At 46.1% G+C, this 21,186-nt stretch overlaps 1 protein-coding gene across 1 annotated transcript in view; it reads right to left on the minus strand.

Moving 5' to 3' along the window:
- Positions 1 to 333: 333 nt before the first annotated feature.
- STAG1 (stromal antigen 1) overlaps positions 334 to 21,186 on the minus strand; it is a 147,485-nt gene continuing 126,632 nt past the window's right edge. The window contains exons 21-34 of the mRNA XM_044290071.1: positions 18,596 to 18,683; positions 18,440 to 18,520; positions 18,233 to 18,325; positions 15,478 to 15,652; positions 14,835 to 14,974; positions 14,321 to 14,422; positions 14,041 to 14,189; positions 13,604 to 13,732; positions 13,012 to 13,220; positions 12,485 to 12,656; positions 12,130 to 12,240; positions 11,831 to 11,945; positions 11,120 to 11,200; positions 334 to 1,545 (exon numbers count right to left, since the gene is read on the minus strand). Coding sequence (XP_044146006.1) covers positions 1,522 to 1,545; positions 11,120 to 11,200; positions 11,831 to 11,945; positions 12,130 to 12,240; positions 12,485 to 12,656; positions 13,012 to 13,220; positions 13,604 to 13,732; positions 14,041 to 14,189; positions 14,321 to 14,422; positions 14,835 to 14,974; positions 15,478 to 15,652; positions 18,233 to 18,325; positions 18,440 to 18,520; positions 18,596 to 18,683 — 1,669 coding nt within the window. The 3' untranslated portion in view covers positions 334 to 1,521. The remainder of the gene's footprint in view (positions 1,546 to 11,119; positions 11,201 to 11,830; positions 11,946 to 12,129; positions 12,241 to 12,484; positions 12,657 to 13,011; positions 13,221 to 13,603; positions 13,733 to 14,040; positions 14,190 to 14,320; positions 14,423 to 14,834; positions 14,975 to 15,477; positions 15,653 to 18,232; positions 18,326 to 18,439; positions 18,521 to 18,595; positions 18,684 to 21,186) is intronic.

A 21,186-nucleotide genomic window follows, 5' to 3' on the forward strand; every position in this document is an offset into this window, starting at 1 on the left:
ACACTTAGGCCTCATGCACACAAATGTATTTTCAGTTTGCATTTTTTACAGATCAAATTCAGACCCTTTCTTTTCTATGGGGCCGCCCAAAAATGTTGACAGCACGCGAATGTTATGTGTCCTGTCCGCATCCATTTATCATGTAGAGAAAGTTAATACAAGGCACTTACTAATGTGCTGTTATTACCCATATTGCCTCCTTTGCTGGCTTGGTTCATTTTTTACTGCAAATTGCAGTCCTCAATGCATGGACGGCTGCACAACGGTCGTGTGCATGAAGCCTAAAACAGAAAATCTGATTTTGCATAATGAGTAGAAAACCATTCTAACAAGTACTGTTAAAATCACTTTATTTAAGACATGTGATTTTGACTTTTATTACAATAATACAGAACAGGGCAGTTAAACGGGGAATTATTGTGCTGGGGGAAAAATACTTTCCTCTTTCCCGTTTAAAAAGAGCCAAACTCAGGAACAGATAACACTGAAAATGTTATAACTTGCAACATTGACCAGAGGGGGACAATGGAAAACAAAATACCCATCCAAGCGCTTGTTATAGGCGACAAATATGTTTAAAATTGCATTTTTTTGTACCATTTCTTTACAAAAATATTACTGTTGAAATTTACTGCATGGATATTAGGCTCATGTCAGTCCCGCTATTATAAGTTTCCTTTATTTATTGTAAAATATGTATGGATGTGTCCAACAATACAAGGAATATAAAAAAGGTGACAACAAAAGAAAAGGGATAAAAGAAGAAATTGTTGACTCTTAAGTGAAACTAAACTGAATTGCTGCTGTCCTAAGTTTGCTGGTATCCACTTGTAAAATGTGCAGGACAGGTAAAAAAAATGTCCTTTCTGATAAAAAAAAGAAAGAAAGAAAATGCGACATTCTGTGAGGGACAGGGACCGCAGAATCGGAGTACAAAACTTCAGGAGGAAAAAAAAAAAATACAACAGATGATATAGGTGGTGAATTCCATCGAGTAATAAAAATCCTTGTTCTGCTGGGACTGGGTTATAAGAATTTAATTTGGCCTCGTCTGTGCCCCTGCTTTCATTTCCTCTTCCAGTGCATTTTGTAATTTATGTACATTTCCGTATAGGGGGTACAGACTGTGGTCCTCTAGGCCAGATGATATGCCAATATGTAGAAACAGAGACTTAAACATAGAAAGGGGGAGAAATGTTAAAATGTTGACTAGTACAGCAGGAAAATGAGTCAATAAAACCATTTGTCCATAAAACAGGCTATGTATCCAATTATTTCTCTGCATCACCAAACGCGAGCATTCAGCGTCCACTGATCCCGACGAGGGGCGTGTAGTGTTCTTTCCAGACACCGGGAACCTTCTCCAGGTTGTACAGAATCCATTAATACCACAAAGCATTTGGTTTGAACAAAAACTGTTAAAAAAAGTTTTTTTTTTTTTTGTGTGTGTTTTTCTAATTTTCTTACAGAAGCTCACAGTATACAGGCCTTTAAACAAGAGTTCCAGGTATGTGCTGAACCTCAGAACATTGGCATCCCAAATCCCTAGAATAGAAGAAGGAAGAATTACATATATACTATACCATGCTCCTATTATATTCAGCCGTTTTTTTGTTTTTTTTCCTCTCGTAGCGTTGTAGTGAAAAATCCAAACGGAAAGGGATACTAGAAAGGATCCAACTGTTTTCTGCAGGATCATTTCTATATCTTGCGCATGAGCTGTAATGCCAGACGTCTCCGTAAGCTGGTCAGATAGATGCAGCATGCAGGCTTTTCCTGTCCGGCTATGAATGCTGGACTGGTTCACAAAAATGCAATCAGCTGTGCCCTACTCAAAACAGATAGCTGGTCACAAATGATATATGAGCCTACCCGTACAAAAAAAAATGAAAAGTTCAAATGTCATTGAATATCTACAAGAAGGAATATAAAAATATCTTTGAACTATAATTGAAAAAAATTATTATACCCCTATATAGATTGAAAAAATACCACTTAGTGCTTTCCAACAGAAGGTACCTTCATGCTTGCAGCATTCGGGTGTCCGCCTGGCCGTGCGGAGGCAAACGGATCCGTCCAGACTTACAATGTAAGTCAATGGGGACGGATCAGTTTGAAGATGACACACTATGGCTCAATTTTCAAACGGATCCGTCCCCCATTGACTTTCAATGTAAAGTCTGGACGGATCCGTCTGAGCAACTTTTCATACTTAGAATTTTTTCTAAACTATAATGCAGACGGATCCGTTCTGAACGGATCCCATCGTCTGCATTATAGGAGCGGATCCGTCTGTGCAGACACCAGACGGATCCGCTCTGAAAGCAAGTGTGAAAGTAGCCTTAGTGTGCTTCAATGCTAACACACAGAATAAGCAAATAAAGGGATGTCTAGACTAAGGGGTCAATGTCATGTATGCTCTTCTCTGTGACTCATGGCCAAAGTTTGAAGTGAGACATGGCAAACTTGGGCACTAGTTGTGGCGGTGACAGTCCAATGTCCAAATTGCATAGCAATTTATTAATAGACACTACACAAGTGAGGCTGTGGTGGTCCTACACCTTGACAACTGCAGCACCGCATTTGCTAACTATGTCTGCTTCCCATTAGGTAGGAGATGAAGAGAACATGGAAGTGATTCTACTAGAACAGTGGTGGCGAACCTATTGCACGGGTGCCAGAGGTGGCACTCAGAGCCCTCTCTGTGGGCACCCGCTCCCTGGTATGGTGTACCAGTATGCCTTAGACTTTTCCTGCCATTCATCAGCGCAGGGCTCACTATGAACAGCACAGGCAGCGCACTGAATGTAGGCCGGCTATTACAGCTACATGATAAAGTACATGGAAGATATACTATATTGGCATTCAGGTTAAAGTGCGTGTTGGCACTGAGATAAATAAATGTGTTTTGGGTTGCAGTTTGGGCACTCGGTCTGTAAAAGGTTCGCCATAACTGTACTAGAACAAGTTGTGGCCATGGCACTATAAAGCCCCTTTGTAATGGTGCTCCTTGGACATTCCTACAGGGAAAGCAAAATTCATAATATGCCCACAGTAAAAGAATACGACCCTTTCCCCTGTGCCCTCAGACATCACTTCACTTTATGAAAACACTCAACCAAAAGTCAGGAGGATGTAACGGTTTTAAATCTACCACCAATTAATGCTGGACACTACAGAAATGACCTTGAGGTCCAATGAAGTTCTTAATGGAAACCGGAAGATGGGGAGTAGTAGCAGCTCTAGTCAGACATGCTTTGATTGCAATATGCTGCCTGCTTAACCCCTTCAGGACCCTGCCATTTTTCACCTTAAGGACCAGGCCATTTTTTGCATATCTGACATGTGTCACTTTATGTGGTGATTACTTTAAAACGCTTTTACTTATCCAGGCCGTTCTGAGATTGTTTTCTTGTCACTGTACTTCATGACAGTGGTAAAATTAGAGTCAAAAAGGAGATTTTTGTATAACTTACCAGTTAAATCTCTTTCTCGCTCTTCCTTGGGGGACACAGACCTTGGGTATAGCTCAGCTCCCTAGGAGGCGTGAAACTAAGTAAAACTGTTAAGCCCCTCCTCCATCAGCTATACCCTCAGCCTGGAGATAGAGGCTACCAGTTGCGTGTCCAAGTAGTGAAAGGATAACAACCAATAACGGAAACAACCAGCCAGCAACCCAACGGGGCGCCAGACCATAACCCTGTAACCAAACACAGAAGGGTGGGTGCTGTGTCCCCCAAGGAAGAGCGAGAAAGAGATTTAACTGGTAAGTTATACAAAAATCTCCTTTTCTCGCCCATTTTCCTTGGGGGACACAGACCTTGGGACGTTCAAGAGCAGTCCAAGAAGGGAGGGACCACAAACCCAAGGCGGAACACCACCAGAGCATCAGGAAACCGCTGCCTGCAAAACCAGGCGGCCCAACGCAGCATCCGCTGATGCATGCGTATGCACCCTATAGAACTTTGTGAAAGTGTGCAGAGAGGACCAAGTGGCTGCTTTGCACAACTGTTCAGCCGAGGCCCGATGCCTCTGCGCCCAGGAAGCTCCGACTGCTCTGGTGGAATGAGCAGTGACGCCAAAAGGCGGAGGTCTGCCCTTGGCTCGATAAGCCTCAGACACCGCCAGTTTAATGAAACGGGCAATAGCCACCTTGGAGACCGCCAACCCTTTGCGCGAACCCTCCGGAACCACAAACAGGGAGTCCGTGCGCCGAAAGGACCCGGTGACCTCCAAGTAAATCCTCAACGCCCTGACCACATCCAGACGGTGCAGTTCCCGTTCTCTGGGGTGGGAAGGAGAGGGACAGAGCGACGGAAGGACGATGTCCTCATTGATGTGAAAGGCGGAGACCACCTTTGGCAGGAAAGTCGGGACAGGCCGAAGCACAACCTTATCCTGGTGGAAGATCAGGAAAGGTTCGGAGCAAGAAAGAGCCGCTAACTCCGACACCCGTCGGAGAGACGTGACGGCCACAAGAAAGATGACCTTGCAGGACAGAAGGCGAAGGGAGACCTCCCGTAAAGGCTCGAAGGGGGCTGATTGGAGCGCCGAGAGCACCACATTCAGGTCCCAGGAAGGAACTGGAGGGCGGTACGGCGGAACAGAGTGAGCCACCCCTTGTAAAAAGGTCTTAATTGGCCCTAGAGGGGCCAGGGGACGCTGGAGAAGAATAGACAGCGCCGAAATCTGACCCTTCAGAGAACTGAGGCACAGCCCCAGGTCCAGACCCGACTGGAGGAAGGACAGGATTGTGGGAAGAGAAAACCGGAGAGGTGGGATGCTCCGGGACTCACAGAACCCCAGATAGGACCTCCAAACCCGATAGTAGATCCTAGAGGATACGGGCTTACGAGCCCGGATCATGGTGCGGACTACGTCCGCGGAGAAACCCCGTCGCGTTAAGACGGCGGTCTCAATAGCCACGCCGTCAAACGTAGCGAGCCTAAATGCTCGTGGAAGATCGGTCCCTGAGAGAGAAGGTCTTCCCTGGAGGGCAGTGGCCACGGTGCGTCTGCCAACAGCAACATTAGGTCGGCGTACCAAGACCGGCGGGGCCAATCCGGGGCGATTAGAATCGCGGGGACGCCCTCTGCCGCGATCCTCCGAAGAACCCGTGGCAGGAGGGGAAAAGGAGGAAAGACGTACAGAAGGGAGAATTCGCGCCACGGAAGGACGAGCGCGTCGGCGCCGTATGCCTTCGGGTCCCGTGCCCTGGCCAGGTATAGGGGGACCTTGTGGTTGAATTTGGAGGCCATGAGGTCCACGTCGGGGCGACCCCAGCGAAGACAAAGGGCTTCGAACACCTCTGGGTGCAGGGACCATTCTCCCGGGTCGATGGTGGACCGGCTGAGGAAATCCGCCGCCCAGTTGTCCACCCCCGGGATGTAAATCGCAGATAAGGCCGGCACGTGCGTCTCCGCCCAGAGGAGAATGAGGGTCACCTCTTGCATCGCTGCAGCGCTGCGAGTGCCTCCCTGATGGTTTATGTATGCCACAGCCGTGGCATTGTCCGATTGGATCCGAACAGGGTGGCCCCTCAGCAGATGGGTCCAGTGTCTGAGGGACAGAAGAATCGCCCTCAGTTCCAGAATATTGATTGGAAGTCTGGACTCCGATAGAGACCAAACGCCCTGGACGGACCGGGGAGGGAAAACCCCCCCCCACCCCCGTAAGCTGGCATCTGTGGTAATCACCAGCCAGTTCAGTGGAAGGAAGGACTTCCCCCTTAGAGGGATATGCAACCACCAGCCGAGGGAAGCTCGAGCCAGGGGAGGCAGAAGAAAGGTCCTGTCCAGACTCCTCAGTGATTTGTCCCAGGCCGACAGAATTGCCCTCTGAAAGGTGCGGGATCGGAATTGTGCGAACGGCACCGCTTTCGAAACAGGCAACCATCTTTCCCAACAACCGCATGCTGGATCTGAGGGAAGGGCGGTGATGACGGAGGAGACTGCGAACCGACCCGCGAAGGGCCAGACGCTTGTCCGACGGAAGGCGGACCTCCGCCAACTCTGTATCCAGGAGCATCCCCAGGAAGATCAGCCGTCTGGAGGGGGTAAGGGAAGATTTGGGGTGGTTGATAATCCAACCGAACCGCGTCAGGGTCTCCAGAGTGAGTTCCACACTGCGGGATGTCTGAGAGAAGGAGGGTGCCTTGACCAGGATGTCGTCCAAGTATGGGAGAAGAAAAACACTTCTTGAACGTAGAAGGGCCAAGACAGGGGCCAGGACCTTGGTGAACACTCGAGGAGCAGTCGCCAGACCAAAGGGAAGGGCGACGAATTGGAAGTGATCGCCCCCCACCGCAAAGCGCAGGAAGCGGTGATGACATGGAGCAACCGGAACGTGGAGGTATGCATCCTGAATGTCGATTGAGGCCATGAAATCCCCTCTTTCCAGGGAGGCCACTGCGGACCTGAGAGACTCCATCCGGAATCTCTGCAGTCGGAGAAAACGGTTCAGGCGTTTTAGGTCCAAGATCGGACGCACTGAGCCTTCCTTCTTGGGAACCACAAAGAGGTTCGAGTAGAACCCCCTGAACCTTTCCGTCGGAGGCACGGGGGCGACGACACCCTTGTCCATTAGAGAGTGAATGGCCGCGAAGAAGGCGGCCACTCGTACGGGATCTCGCGGAGGACGGGATCGGAAGAAACGGTCTGGCGGAATGGACGCAAATTCGATTTTGTATCCGCAAGATACAATCTCGAGCGCCCATGCGTCTGAGATGTGGGCCCGCCATACGTTCCTGAATAGGAGGAGGCGGCCCCCCACCCGGGTGGGTGGGGGCGCACCTTCAGGCAGAGGGCTGCTGGCCTGTGGGAGCCCGTGCAGGCTGGGACTTGCGCCAGGTAGGTTGCGTCCGAAAAAACGGCTTCTTGCGTCTATCCTGGGCTGGGCCAGAGGAAGAAGAACTGGCCGCGGGTCTAGACCCGGTGGGCTTGCGAAAGGACCGAAAACGGGACGAACCAGCGCGACCACGGGGGGCGCCCATTGGCCTGGACTGGGGGAGGTGAGTACTCTTCCCACCCGTGGCCTCTGATATAAGTTCGTCCAGACGGGTTCCGAACAGGCGGGAACCCGTGAATGGTAGGCCGGCCAAAGAGATTTTGGAAGCGGCGTCCGCCGCCCAAACCTTCAGCCAGAGTTCCCTCCTGACAGAAACTGCCAGGGCAGAGGAACGGGCAATGAGGGCACCCGCATCAAGGGAGGCCTCACAGACGAATTTTTCGGCCTGAACAATTAGTTGGGCTAAGGAACGGAGGTCCTGAACAGGGACGTCCGACCCTAACTCCCGTTCCAGTTGCAAACCCCATTCAGAGACCGCTTGCGGAGGCAAAGACCGGTCTAAGGGCCGAACCAGAGGCAGTAAATATGGCCTTGGAGAGGGATTCCGTACGACGGTCCTCAACAGACTGGAGGGAAGATCCGTCCTGTACAGGAATAGTAGTGCTTTTGGACAGGCGAGCCACGGGAGGATCAACCTTAGGCGGGGATGTCCACGTGGTCACAGAATCCGCTGGAAAGGGATAACAAATGTCCAGCTTTTTGGGTGTAATAAAGCGGACGTTAGGCCGAGTCCAAGCCTTGGATACCACAGAAGAAAAATCAGCGTGTATGGGAAAAACCTTGGTGGCCTGTTTGGGGCGGAGAAAGGACACGCCGGCCTGTTCAGAGCTGGGGGGGTCATCGTGTAGCTGAAAGGTATCACGGATGCTAGTGACAAGATGCCCCACCGCGGACGCCAATTTGGACGGAAGCTCTGAGTCCATGTCCACGTCCGAATCCGCCAGTTCTCCCTCAGAAAGCGTATCCCTTTGAGAGGATAGACTTGACTGAGCTTGCACGCATGGCGGAGAGAGCGAAGCATCTGGAGAAGATGTGCGCTCAACCCTTGAACGTTTCTGAGTATGCCGGGCCCTGGAAGATTCGCTGGGAGGCAGGGAACCAGTGGGGGCGGCAGAAATGGTAGTCCCAGCGGGTGCGACAGGGATTGTGGCAGCCTGCGGGAGAGGCGGTCTATCCACGAGACGGCCCACTACGTGTGTAAGGCTTTCCACCGCCTGAGACAGAGACCTAGCCCAGTCAGGGGGTTCAGAGGCACCGGGGGGCGCAGCGGGAAGCGGGCCCTGCACCGGGGCCTGACATGCAAGGCAATGCGGCTCAGATTGCCCACGCGGAAAAAGTTCCTTACAGGCGGTACAGGCATGGTACCAGGGTTTGGGGGCACCTGTGGGATCTGACATGCTGAAGTGTGGTTGTACTCTAATATAGAGACCACAAAGGGTTATAGCAGCTATGACCAGGAGGGTTAGGAGAGGGTTAACTGTCCTACCAGTGCCTCAGAAGAACGTCAGGAGATGGCCCAGATCAGCAGCAGCAGAGAAGCAGTGAGCCGCAGAGAGCGCCCACAGAAGCCGAGCGATGTACACAGGAGGTTAGAGTCCCCCACCGTGTCCCAGCTTCCTGTCAGGAGTGAGGAAGCGCGGGAAACCTCAGCAGAAAGCGCGGGAAACCTCAGCAGAAAGCGCGGGGAACAAGCTCCGCCCCCTCCAGCGCTTGAAATGTCTCCTGTGAAGGAGAACGTAGCTCCGCCCCCAAAATGACGCGCGGAAGCCCCGCCCCCTGCCGGGACCGCTAAGCCCCGCCCCCCGTTCTCGGCGGGAAGGGGGAGAGAGAGAAGAGAAAAATGGAGTCAGCCCCAAATGAGGGGGGGGGGAGAAGATAGCAGCGTGGGGGGGAAAAGCGTGGGGGTGCTGAGGATGCTGCTGTGCTGCATTGTCCTGCAGATGAGCGCTCAGAATGTGCGACCACGGGTGCCCCCCTTACCCAGAGGGGTAGATGCTGCAGATAGGGACGGGGTATGGGCTGGAATAGCCATCTCACCGTGCGACGTCTTCACCCTCAGTCCTTTCCAGCAGGGTCGCCCCTTCAGCCACTGGCACCGCAGTGGCAGGAAGCTGGAAGAGGGGCTTGGCGTGCGGGCGACCCCCTAGCTGGCGGGATGTAGGGGAGCCATTGCTGCCCAGATCCTCCTATTGCTTCTGTGGGGGAGGCAGCAGTGCAGATAAGTTGGCACTGGCGCAGCTCAACCCCGGGAGAGCAGAGAGGTCAAATGCGTCTCTGGTATCCCTAGGAAAAAATAAAATAACAAAATTAGAAGAAAAAGTAAAAATAACAAGGAGAAAACAGCCCTGCAGTAGCAGGGAGTGTCCTGCCTCCTTGGACACTAAGCTAAAACTGGTAGCCTCTATCTCCAGGCTGAGGGTATAGCTGATGGAGGAGGGGCTTAACAGTTTTACTTAGTGTCACGCCTCCTAGGGAGCTGAGCTATACCCAAGGTCTGTGTCCCCCAAGGAAAATGGGCGAGAAATATTTAATTGTTATTTATACAAAAACGTTGGAAAAATTATCAATTTTCTAAATTTCAATTTCTCCGCTTTTAAAACAGATAGTGATACCTCCTAAAATAGTTATTACTTTACATTCCCCATATGTCTACTTCATGTTTGGATCATTTTGTAAATGACATTTTCTTTTTTTGGGACGTTAGAAGGCTTAGAAGTTTAGAAAATTTCCAAAACCCAATTTCTAAGGACCAGTTCAGGTCTGAAGTCACTTTGTGAGGCTTACATAATAGAAACCACCCATAAATGGCCCCATTTAAAAACTACACCCCTCAAGGTATTCAAAACTGAATTTTAGGTTGCCATGTCACATTTGAAGCCCCCCTGATGCACCCCTAAATTAAAAACGCCCAAAAAATTACCCCATTTTGGAAACTACGGGATAAGGTGGCAGTTTTGTTGGTACTATTTTAGGGTACAGATGATTTTTGGTTGCTCTATATTACACTTTTTGTGAGGCAAGGAAACAAAAAAATAGCTGTTTTGGCACAGTTTTATATTTTGTCATTTACAACGGTCATGTGACAGGTTAGATCATGAGCTATTTTTATAGAGCAGCTCGTTACCAAATATGACTACTTTTTTGGTTGTTTCAGTTTTACATAATAACGCATTTTTGAAAAAAGATTTTTTTAGTGTCTCCATATTCTGTTTTTTAGGCGACTGTCTTATGTAGGGGCTCATTTTTTGCAGGATGAGATAACAGATTGATCGGTACTATTTTAGGGTGCATATGACTCTGATCACTTGCTATTACACTTTTTCCAATGTACAATGGAAATTTTTTTAATTTTTTACAGTGTTCACCTGAGGGGTTAGGTCATGTGACATTTTAATAGACCTGGTTGTTACAGACACGGCGATACCCAATATATCTACTTTTTCTTTTTTCACGTTTAACACAATACATTTTTGAAACCCAAAAAAATAATCATGTTTTAGTGTCTCCATATTCTGAGAGCCATATTTATTAATTTTTTGGGTCGATTGTTTTATGCAGGGGCTCATTTTTTGCGGGATGAGGTGACGGTTTGATTGGTACCATTTTGGGGGGCATACACCTTTTTGATCGCTTGGTGTTGCACTTTTTGTAATGTAAGGTGACCAAAAAATAGTCGTTTTAGCAGTTATTTTATTTTTTTCTACGGCGTTCAGGTGAGGGGTGGATCATGTGATATTTTTATAGAGCCAGTCGTTATGGACGCAGCAATACCCAATGTCTTTTTTTTTTTACAATTTTGTCCGTTTTATTTTGGAAAATTGTATTTATAATTATTATTATTTTTTTACTTGAAACTTTATTTTGTACTTTTTATTTTTGTCCCACTATGGGACTTCAAATTCTAATCTATCCTGCAATGCATTACAATACAACCTGTATGGAAGGCTTCGAGCTTGCCTTCTCGGCCATTGGGTCCCCGCCACTGCAGCGCGGGAACCCGATGGACATGCGGAGGGCACCCGTACCCTCCGCAAACCCTCTGCATGCCGCAATCAGCTTTGACTGCTGAATACAAAGGGGTTAATACGCCCACATCGGTGTCTTCACAGATGCTGGCGTATGCAGCAGGGACCCGGGTCCGTGTCACTGGTTGGGCGGGTGCAGGAGCTGTACATATACGTCGCTGGTCCTTAAGTCACGTCCAGCAAGGGTCCTTAAGGGGTTAAAGATAAATCTAAAAAACTGCCTGCATTTCAATACAACAAATACGCACTGAATCATCCTCAATAATGGCTGCGGAGTCAAAGAAGTCTGGTCGGAGCTCTGCTCTTTCCCGTCTGTTTCGAGATGGTGGCTAGAAAAATAGAAAGGAAAAAAAAAAAAAAAAAAAAAGGCTGGGAGTTAGTAAATGTTTAAGAGAAACAAAGATCAGAAGACCACCTTCAAATAGAGCAAAGTGAGGTCTGTCTGCAAGTTAAGCTTACAAAACAACCAAAGGACAGCAGTATCATACATTTATGTTCTCAAAGCCTTAGGGGCTATTCACACAACTGTGTCCATTTTGTGGACAGCAAACCATGGATCTGCAAAACAAGAACCCCAATCGTGTGCCCTGCGTTGTGGACAAATTGACTTCAATGGGTCTACGATTTGCATGCTCTGGCCAAAGGGTAGGACATGCCCTATCTTTTGTGGCACGAACTAGTGGTGAGAAAAGCCCCTTATTTATAAATAACCTTATTCATATCTCTCAGCAATTGTCACATAGTCACACTTTTTAATCATTATTGTGGTAAATTATCACCATTGTGTGTCACTCAAGGATAAGAGGACTTGTGAATGATGGCAGCTGTCCAGCATGGAGATGCCTTTATACAATCGATTTTGAGCCATCACAATGCATGTTATGAATAATAAATGATACCACATGGCTGGCATGTACAAGGTACATTCAGACTGTCACATACAAAGAAAATCTACTTACCAGATCAATAACCATGGTGTCCTCAAACTCCTCATTCATGTCTTCCAATTGTCCCCTCGATGACATCATTACATCCTCAAATATGGGCTCTGCATCATCCTCCATTAATCCTCGTCTGAAAAAGGGGGGGTGGGTAGAGAGATCAGAGAATTATCTGCAGGTGCTATTTACTTAGCCAAGTAGTTATCAGTTCATTAGCTACACAGTTACTGTGGGGGGTGAAAATGCTTTGTGGCCCTGGGAAAAGATACAGTCAAACTAGAAATAATGCCCTGCAGAGCTCCACGCTAAATACTTACACTCCGTGCCTAACTCCACTCCGCACTTTCATGTAGCTCATGGATGTTCTGTCTTTTCTATTCAAGTCTTCTAACTTCTGCTGACCCAACCAAGACATCTGCATCTGTGGACTAGGAAGGAGAGAACACATAACCTGTTACAACTCATTCCCACTGATACAGAAAGTATCAAAAAGCAGGCAGCTGCTGCCGATTCCTGGACCTGGATGTAAAACAGAACCAAGAAGGCATATTTCACCAGAACCCCAGTCCATGCAGTGGTATTTTATACATCGGCTACAGTCACTCTAAAGCAGTAGAAAAGTAATAAAGAATGAGAACAGGCAAAAAACTGCACATGACAAAGACAACATACTTGTGTAAGAAGTCTGGTTCTGAGCCGTGTTCAGATTCCTGTTCAGGCATTTGTTCTGGTATCGGTCTAGGGTTTTCCCGCAGCACAGTGGATGTAAGCTGAGGGGTGGTAAGTGCTCCTGGTGTCTGAATGGTGTCGTTCCTGGTTACCCAGGAGCTGTCAATGCTCTCTTCTGTAAGAGGAATGTGGACATAAGTCAAATCCAGAAAAATTAATGGGGAGAAAGGGCTTCATCACTGATTACTTCTGGCCATACTCCTAGAGTCAAGTCATAAAGGTCTTTCTGGGTCATGTCCTATGCAGATGAAACTACACAGGGAATAGGATCTAAGTACCTCCACGGGACACAACATAGGGTGCCTTGATGGCGTACAGTGGGTGCTGAATAGAAAATGCAGAAATATTCTTCAATATTTCACATAGTGAGTGTAAAGAGAAGGTTATAGCAGGAAAACAAGTGTCATCAACACCATGAAAGCTGATACTGTATCTGCCCAAATCTTCTTCAAACTAAGCAGTGCTCTTACCTTCCACTCCTCTCTTCTTGTGCAGCGGCGGCCGGCCTTTCTTACTCCTCACAGAGGAGCCCTTGCTGTTACTGCCTCCACTATTCACAGACAGGCGGTCCTCATCCCCGCCTGTTACTAGAGAGTTTCTGTAGGAGATCAGAGGCAGCCAAACATCTTCTCTTCTCTCCTGCATATGATCCGTTAGGAATTTCTCCAGATACGTATGTCTGCGCAGATGGAGAAGAAATAAAACAGAACTTAGTGTCAGAGAAATGCATCCATACATCTGAATGACCGTTATGTAATACTACATAACACCTAAGGCAGCTACTGCAGTAGAAATCTGGCTAGCTTTCCCCGGCAAAATCAGCTGTTTGCTTAGGGTCTTGTACCCCAGATCATGAGACCCAGTGTGAAGCGTGAGAAAACATCTAAAAGGACATCTAAATACGTGAATATAATAGTCTGTTCTAGCGTCTGCTTCCCTTTAAATGGAGAACACTAAAGCCCAAAGAACCCTATAAATGTTTACACGCCGATGAAGAAAATTAATCAGAATGTATGAACAGTCTAAATATTAAGACCATAACCACAGACATGTCATACTTACACTGTCTTCTTGTCTTGCCGTAACAACTTTGAAGAAAATTCACTTAATACCTCCAAGAAGGCCAAATTCAGTGGTGGGTACTCTAGGCCCTTGGGATTTTGGTATTTAAAGGCAAACTCTATGCCATCTCTATATTCAAAAAATTAGAAAGGAGGGTATTAAATGCAAGTAAAGTACCAGGAAAATATAAGGGAAATGGAGCCACGGAATGTGAATTTGCGGGCAATAATAGGACATGTTCTATCTTTGAACGAAACGGAAAAACGGAATGCACACGGAAACACTTCCGTTTTTGTTTTTTTTGCTGACCCATTGAAATAAATGGTTCAGTATAAGTAACGCATACTGAACTAAAAAAAACAAAGTATACTGAACGCAAAAAAAAAACATTTTTGTGTGCATGAGCCCTTATAGAAATTCCTACATAAGTCACTTACTTGTGTAATGTCGCCACAGCTTCCCTGGTCTTTATCTGATCCAGACCAAATGTGAGTGCAAACCTGCGAGCCAACTCTTTAATACCACTGACATGTGCCGACGTCCTGTCCAGATTGGGGCCTTGATCCTGGATCAGCTCATTGAACAGCTAGGAATAAAGTGATTGGCTGTAAGTGCACATGTAAATGACTCCTCCATGAGAAGAGTCTACATTTGAAGATTTGTCAGATATAATCAGGGGTACAAAACCCCCAAATAAAGTGATGTCCTGATTCTTACCTGCTGCAAACTAAGGATCAGGGTCTTGGCACACTGGATCTTGTCCATTTGCCTCGTTTTACTTAGTGTTTCTTTAATGATGTCACCATAATCATTGTAATACTACAGAAAAGAAAGAGGGAGCATTAAAATACCTTTGAGACTTTAGAGGGGTATTCCAGGATTTTGATACTCATGGCTAATCACCAGGATTAGCTGTTTCGGGTAGCCCTGGATGTACACAGCGCCATCCATTCTATAGTTCCCAGGTCCATCCACTACACAATGGACGGCGCTGTGTAGTTCTGGGCCAATGTGCAGCACTAGAGTTACCACAAAATAGCTGATTGGAGGGGGTACTACTGAGTGTCGGACCCCCTTCAATCAAATAGCCTGAGGATACATCAAAATCCCCTTCAACCCTGCATCATCCCATGTGCTGCTCTATTTACTTACATATTTATTCAAACATACCCCCCACCCATCTTTATACCGATTTTATAAATTTTATATTTCTATACAGCAACATTTGTACCTTCATGTAGTGCTTGAAGATGTCTGCCGCTGCGTGCATGTCTACAATGTCATAGATTATAAGTTTGCAAAAAGCAGCTAGCAGATTTCTCCTCTTGTGCAACGCCTCGATTTTGTTGGCTTCATCTTCCTCGTCACCTTCTGCATGAAATGACATCACTGTTTAGTATGCAATTGAAAGGTCTGCAACACTTTTTCATCTAAATACGGCTTGCAGAAATCCATGTCCTTTTCGCCAGAACACCCCCATTCTGATGAATGAACCCAATTATCAGTGTGAATACACCCTGAGGCTTATGTTCACACTGCAAAAAATCCGTGCTTCTTTGAGCATTAAAAATAATTGTTTTACATGCTGTATTATGCTTCAAAATTACTAAAAACATTGTTTTCAATTAACAATATGCACCACAGTTCATAATGCTGTGTGCCTCTGCGTGACCTTTCTATTACAGAATCATACCGACAAAGCTGTCAGTATGACAGCTTTGTCTCACATGCAGCGCGATTACCGCAAGGGACACGCTCGTGTGAAAGAGCCCTAAAATGGCCGTCCACATGTCTCAGGCTGTGACCAGAAACAGATTTCAGCTGAATAACCGTTAAAAAAATAAATAAAAAATTAACAAAAAGGTCCTCATTACCCATGCTCTGGTTCTCATCATCTTGATCGATGAACACATGATCCATGACAAATGTCAGCAGTTCAGATTGCAGTCCTAGGTCAGGATTGAAGATCAGCAGCACAAGATTGTCCCTTCCACCCGTGGTCAACTGATGGCTGAAGATCATAAGAAGGTCACAAAGCAGCATGAATGCCTGAAAGAAAACAGTGAACACATCAGCCTCAAATCACTTGTTACGGCTAGAAAATGCCACCCAATAAAAGCTAATAGTTCATTAAGATCTGATCTTGACTACACACATGCTGATACTGAGGTTTTATGGTCCAAATGAACAATTTCTACAGTCACATAAAGCAGGCTGTGGAGTTGTAAGCCAAATATCTGACTCCTTTATAAATGGTTAGTGTTTGGTAATTCGTAATTAATTTACTCTACTAGCTGTAATAGCACTGTAGTAAATACAGATTTCCCATCGCTGCTAGAACATCCTAGCTGTCACGGACAAACCTAAAACTAGGAAAAAAATGTATATAAAAAGTTTACTATGTTTTCATTGCTTTAAGCTAAAATCCTGCAGTTCTTCTACTCCTATGTCTGCTAAACACAACAGTGTGGATTGCAATCACCATCCAGATAACTTTCCTGACTCTGCTTCTCCTCTATACTCCTTGCCAGTGTGGTTCCTAAGGGGCTTAGGCCTAGGTCCTCTCCTATTTTCTCTCTACATAGCCATTATCAGCAGATTTGGCTTTCAGTACCATCTCTATGCTGATGACCCAGCGATTCAGTGTGTGTCACTACCATAACAAAGCAGGTTCACTGTGTTGGGATTACGTTTCAGTTTGATCGTTTCTTACTCTATATATTCGTTCCCTTGCCTGCTAATGTCACCTGTACCTCAAAACATCTCCAGAATCTGCCTCTTTCTTAATATTTCTCAGCCTAACTAACATGGTGATGGGAGGTGTCCGGGACGTGACTATTAGAGGGAAGAGAGTGGCAGGAGGAGCTAGCTCAGAGAAACATTACACCGCAGAGCATGCAGAGTTTGGCTAGAAAACTAGCAGGAAGGTCATGAAAACAGGAAGTTCTGCATGTAAACATTCTGCAAGGATGCAGTGATGCTGAGAACATGGGGAGAGAGCAGACATGAAAAACAAGTATGTGGGTAAAAAAAAAATATATGATGTGTGGATCACTCTGGGCAGATTAAAATTTCACTATGGGACCTGAGGAGTCAGCCCTATTTTTCTGTTCCTCTGGAGAAGTTCATAGTCACTTGTTCCACTCAAAGCACTTAAGGTCACCATCTGCATGGACAGGATGATGTGAGCTGCTGCAGTCAATGACCAGCCTCAGTGCTAGAATAGAGTGCAAGGGAGTAGGAGAGTATGGATTTCTCCATAGGTACCACTGGCTGGGGTGGAGAAATGTAAAAAATAATAATAAAAAAAAAAAAACAACACTCTCCTTTGCCCTGCACTAAATCGCGAAGGGCAAAGGCAATTTTTCGAGATCCAGTGATGTATCGGGCTCTCCATGCCTGCCAGGAAGCCCGGTGACGTCACCGGCATTGATGGGCAGGATTTAGCACTGCCCTAGCCAGTAAAACGGCTAGGGCAGCGCTAAAGCCCGCCCATCAGAGCCGGTGACGTCACCGAACACACTGCCGGGCAGAAGCTTCAGCCCAGCAGTGTGTTATAATAAACAAAAGAGCCTGTGCCCTGCGCAATTTAGCGCAGGGCAAGGGAGCGCATAGGAGAAGATGCTCTGATGCTAGCCTAAGGGGGGGGGGGGGGGCTGCCTGGGTAAAAATAAGGGTATGTCTGGGTTAAGCTCTGAACCCAGACAACCCCATTTAAAGGGATTCTGTCACCAAGTTTATGATGGACGAGGGCTGCAAGACCCAGATTCCAACACTGGTTCACTTACCGGTTAACTTAAAGGGGGCTATCTGGTAAATTATATTGAAGACCTATCCTCTTGTAAAGATTTCCTTGTTGGAAACCAAATATAAAAGTTTTGGAAATGGCAAAGCATGCTGAGCATTATCAGAAACACTATACAACAGCCCAGATTTACTAAATTGCCCGTGACAAAACTCAGTCTTAAAAAAATAAAAAAGCACAAAACGGTGCATCCAAGGTTTGTACAAGCTTTTCCTGACATGCTCGACAGGTGGGGGACCTACTGGAAAGGGGGCAGACTTGGTGGAAAAGAAGATGAGCCATTTTGCAGCTAAATCACACAACAATTCAGGGTTAAAAATCTGTCTCTGAGTAAGCCAACCAATGGTTGGTATAGAACACGGGATCAGCAACCTTCGGCACTCCAGCTGTTAAACTACAATTCCCAGCATGCTCCATTCACTTCTTTGGGAGTTCTGAGAACAGCCATGCAAGTGTGCATACTGGTATTCGTACTTTCTCCAAAACTGGAGTGCCGAAGGTTTCTGACTCCTGGTACAGAGTCAGGTTAAAGTATCTATCCCCACACCACATTTTTCCTTCAGCCTGAGCCCCTGTGACAAGTCTGGTGCAGGTCTAAGCTTACACCATCTACATAAATAGTAAATCTGGGCTAGTGTACGAGTAATCTGAAAACACATGAGTGCTAATGATGACCATTTGTTAAATTCCTGAGTTGTCAGCTGCTCATTCTTTTAAACTAAATTTCTGCCCGTGTTGGGCAAACAGCAATCTGCATTTTTTTAAAGAAATTTAGCACAAATTTCGGCCATACTTTTCAGGCTGCCTTCCAGAACTTTGCCTACCTGTTCTTTCACCGCTGTGTTAACATTGGAAAGACACTGCTGACACACAGCCAAGAAGGACTTTACCGTTTTTCTCAACATCAGCATATCTTCCTGTAAAGAAACAGCACACATCCCGTCATGCCAGAACCAGTCCCATTAGATGTCCTCAAACTACAAGCCAAACACGGAGGGAAGACACTGGAGTATGTTATACAAGTAACTTACTTTGGAAGGGTTGCCTTCTGTGATTTTCACCAGTTGCCACAGAATGGAGTAGTGCGCGCACTGCAGAGCCTGGACTCCAATCTGGAGAGGCGAGAACAGTGATTACCTTGCACAGCGCCCACACATCAGCATCCACAGTGAACCCCAGATGCTCACCTGCTCAATCATGCCTTCATGTTCAATGCCTGTCCTCAAGAGCCGGTAACAGTTCCCAAATAAATCCCATTTTGTTAAATCATGAGCACTGCAAATACAAAAACACCAACCATTTACATTCTTTACCCGTCCAAGCTGCAAATGCAGGTCCGCACAAATAAACCTCAACTTTAAGAAAGGTGGGACATAAAGCATCTACTGGAAGAGTTTAAAGGGCTTCCGGGGACAAAACAAAGCGCAGTATTAGTTATCCCCAAAATTGTATCTAAGATATTTGTAGATTATTTTACATTTAGGAGACTAGAAACAATTTTTACATGTGTTTTGTATAAACTGCATTTTGTTCCTTACCAATTTATACATCTAAAGGCTGTAATTTAAATGGAACGTGTCATATTGGGCAGTCAGTCCAATATGTGCCCAGCACAGTATAGAGAAGCTGAGCACATGGATACGGTATATAGCTCTGTGGGTGAAAATTCAGTATTATATACATTTAAACCTCTGCTCTCTCTCTCTCTATGCTTAGGAGTCCAGGGGGTGGTCTTATTCAGTGACTGACAACAGTTACTGATAGGACCACCCCCTCTGGGCTCAAAGTAGAACTGTACAGTTGTGGCCAAAAATGTCGAGACTTACATTTTGGTTTACACAAAGTTTGCCGTTTCAGTGATTTTAGCAGCTCTTTGGAATAAAGCTGAAAGTTTACAGTCCAGTGCTCCAGACTTAAAAAAATATCAATGAGCCTTTGGCTCATAACCTGAAAAATGTAGTTGCCAAATTTAAAATACATATAATTACGGTATAATAAAAAATAAACACATGTGTTACCTAGGGTTGTCACGATACCGAAATTTTGACTATTTCAATACCATAAAAAAGTACTGCGATACCACGTTAAAAAAATTAAAAACACACACCAAAAAAGCTGCGTGCATTCCAGATTTTATGGAACGTCTGGACCATAATAGTCCTAACCTAATTTTTGTCGGGACAAGGTGACAAAAAAAATTGCAAATTGCATGTTTTTTTTCTGTTACGGTGTTCATCGCATATGAGATTTAAAGATTTTAAATAGTTCGCACTTTTTTGGGCGTGGCGATATGCACCTTGGGGGTTAATAGCGGCGAATCGCAACGCGCAGTCATACAGGGGTATGGGATATGTCCGGCACCCGCAGCCTGCGTTTGTATTAAGCATAAACAATATTGATTGGTGGCGCAGTGGCCACAGCCCCTCCCCTCCTCCTCCCCAATATCAGCCCATTGGCAGCGGTGCAGGGGGGAGGGACTGCCTCCTTCTTCCCTGTGCTGTTGAGAAGAACATGGCACGCACTGACAGCAGCGCGTGCCATGTTAGTTTAATTTGAAGGTGGGGGGTCTAGGCGCAAATGGCGACAAGACTACAAAGTAGTGTCGCCATTTAGCAATTCTAGGTCGCATTTTGGTCGCCATCTGGAGCCCTGCAGACTCTCCCGCCAAGCTTTCTTTCAAGCTACGCTTTAAAATGTGGTACAGAAATGTTGATCTATGGACTGCATACCTCTGGTCCATACAGACAGCGCCGAGGGCAGGCTGCATATATGGTATACCTGTAAGGCTAAGTTCACATCACATTTTTGGCCTCTGACATATATACACTGCAAAATACCCCTGAGACTGACACAAATTTTGGTTTTCACCAAGTTTGTTGCTTCAGTGTTTTTAGCTGATGTTTCTATGGTACACTGAAGTAGAATTATAAACATTTCATATATTTTATTTTAACTTTTATTGACAGACACAAAGACTCCATATTTCTAGTGTTAACTTGTTTTTCAAGACATCTGCAGTTTGCCCTGGCACGCTGGATATCTGCTTTTGGGCTAAATCCTTCTTCCCTAAATCAGTGCTTGAAGTTTATCACAATTTCTGTGTTTCTGTTTGTCCACCTGCTTTTTTGAGGATTGACTGCAGGTTCTCAATGAGATTGATAGCTGGGGAGTTTCCTGGTCATTGGGACACATTGCTTCATCGTGCTGGAAAAACACTGTTCATCACCAAATTGCTCCTGGGTCGTTGGTATTAGTTGCCCTTGGAGGATGTTTTCATACCATTCTTTATTCATGGCAGTATTCTTACGCAAAATTTTGAGTTAACCCACTAACTTGGATCAGAAGCAACCCCGCACATGAATGGCCTCAGGATGCTTTACTGTTGGCATGACATAGGAGTCATGGTAGGGCTCACCCTTTCTTCTCAGGACAATCGCTTTTCCGCATGTCCTAAACAGTTTGAAGGGGGCTTCATCAGAAAAAATAACTTTACCTCAGTCCTCTGCAGTCCAATCCCTAACCCGTCAGTGGGTTAGCGATGTTTTTCTTGGAGAAAAGTGACTTCTTTGCTGCACTTCTTGATTCGAAAAGCCTATGCCTCACTGTGAGTGTAGATATACACTCACACCTTCCTGCTGCCATTTCTGAGCAAACCTGCACGTGGTGGTGACCCGATCCCATAGCCGAATCCTCTATTAGGAGAAATCCTGGTACTTGCTGGATGTTCTTGCGTTCCCTGAAGCCTTCTTCACAGTAATTGAAGCTCTCTCTTGGAAGT

Source organism: Bufo gargarizans, chromosome 4 (assembly GCF_014858855.1).
Source record: "Bufo gargarizans isolate SCDJY-AF-19 chromosome 4, ASM1485885v1, whole genome shotgun sequence".
NCBI lineage: Eukaryota > Metazoa > Chordata > Amphibia > Anura > Bufonidae > Bufo > Bufo gargarizans.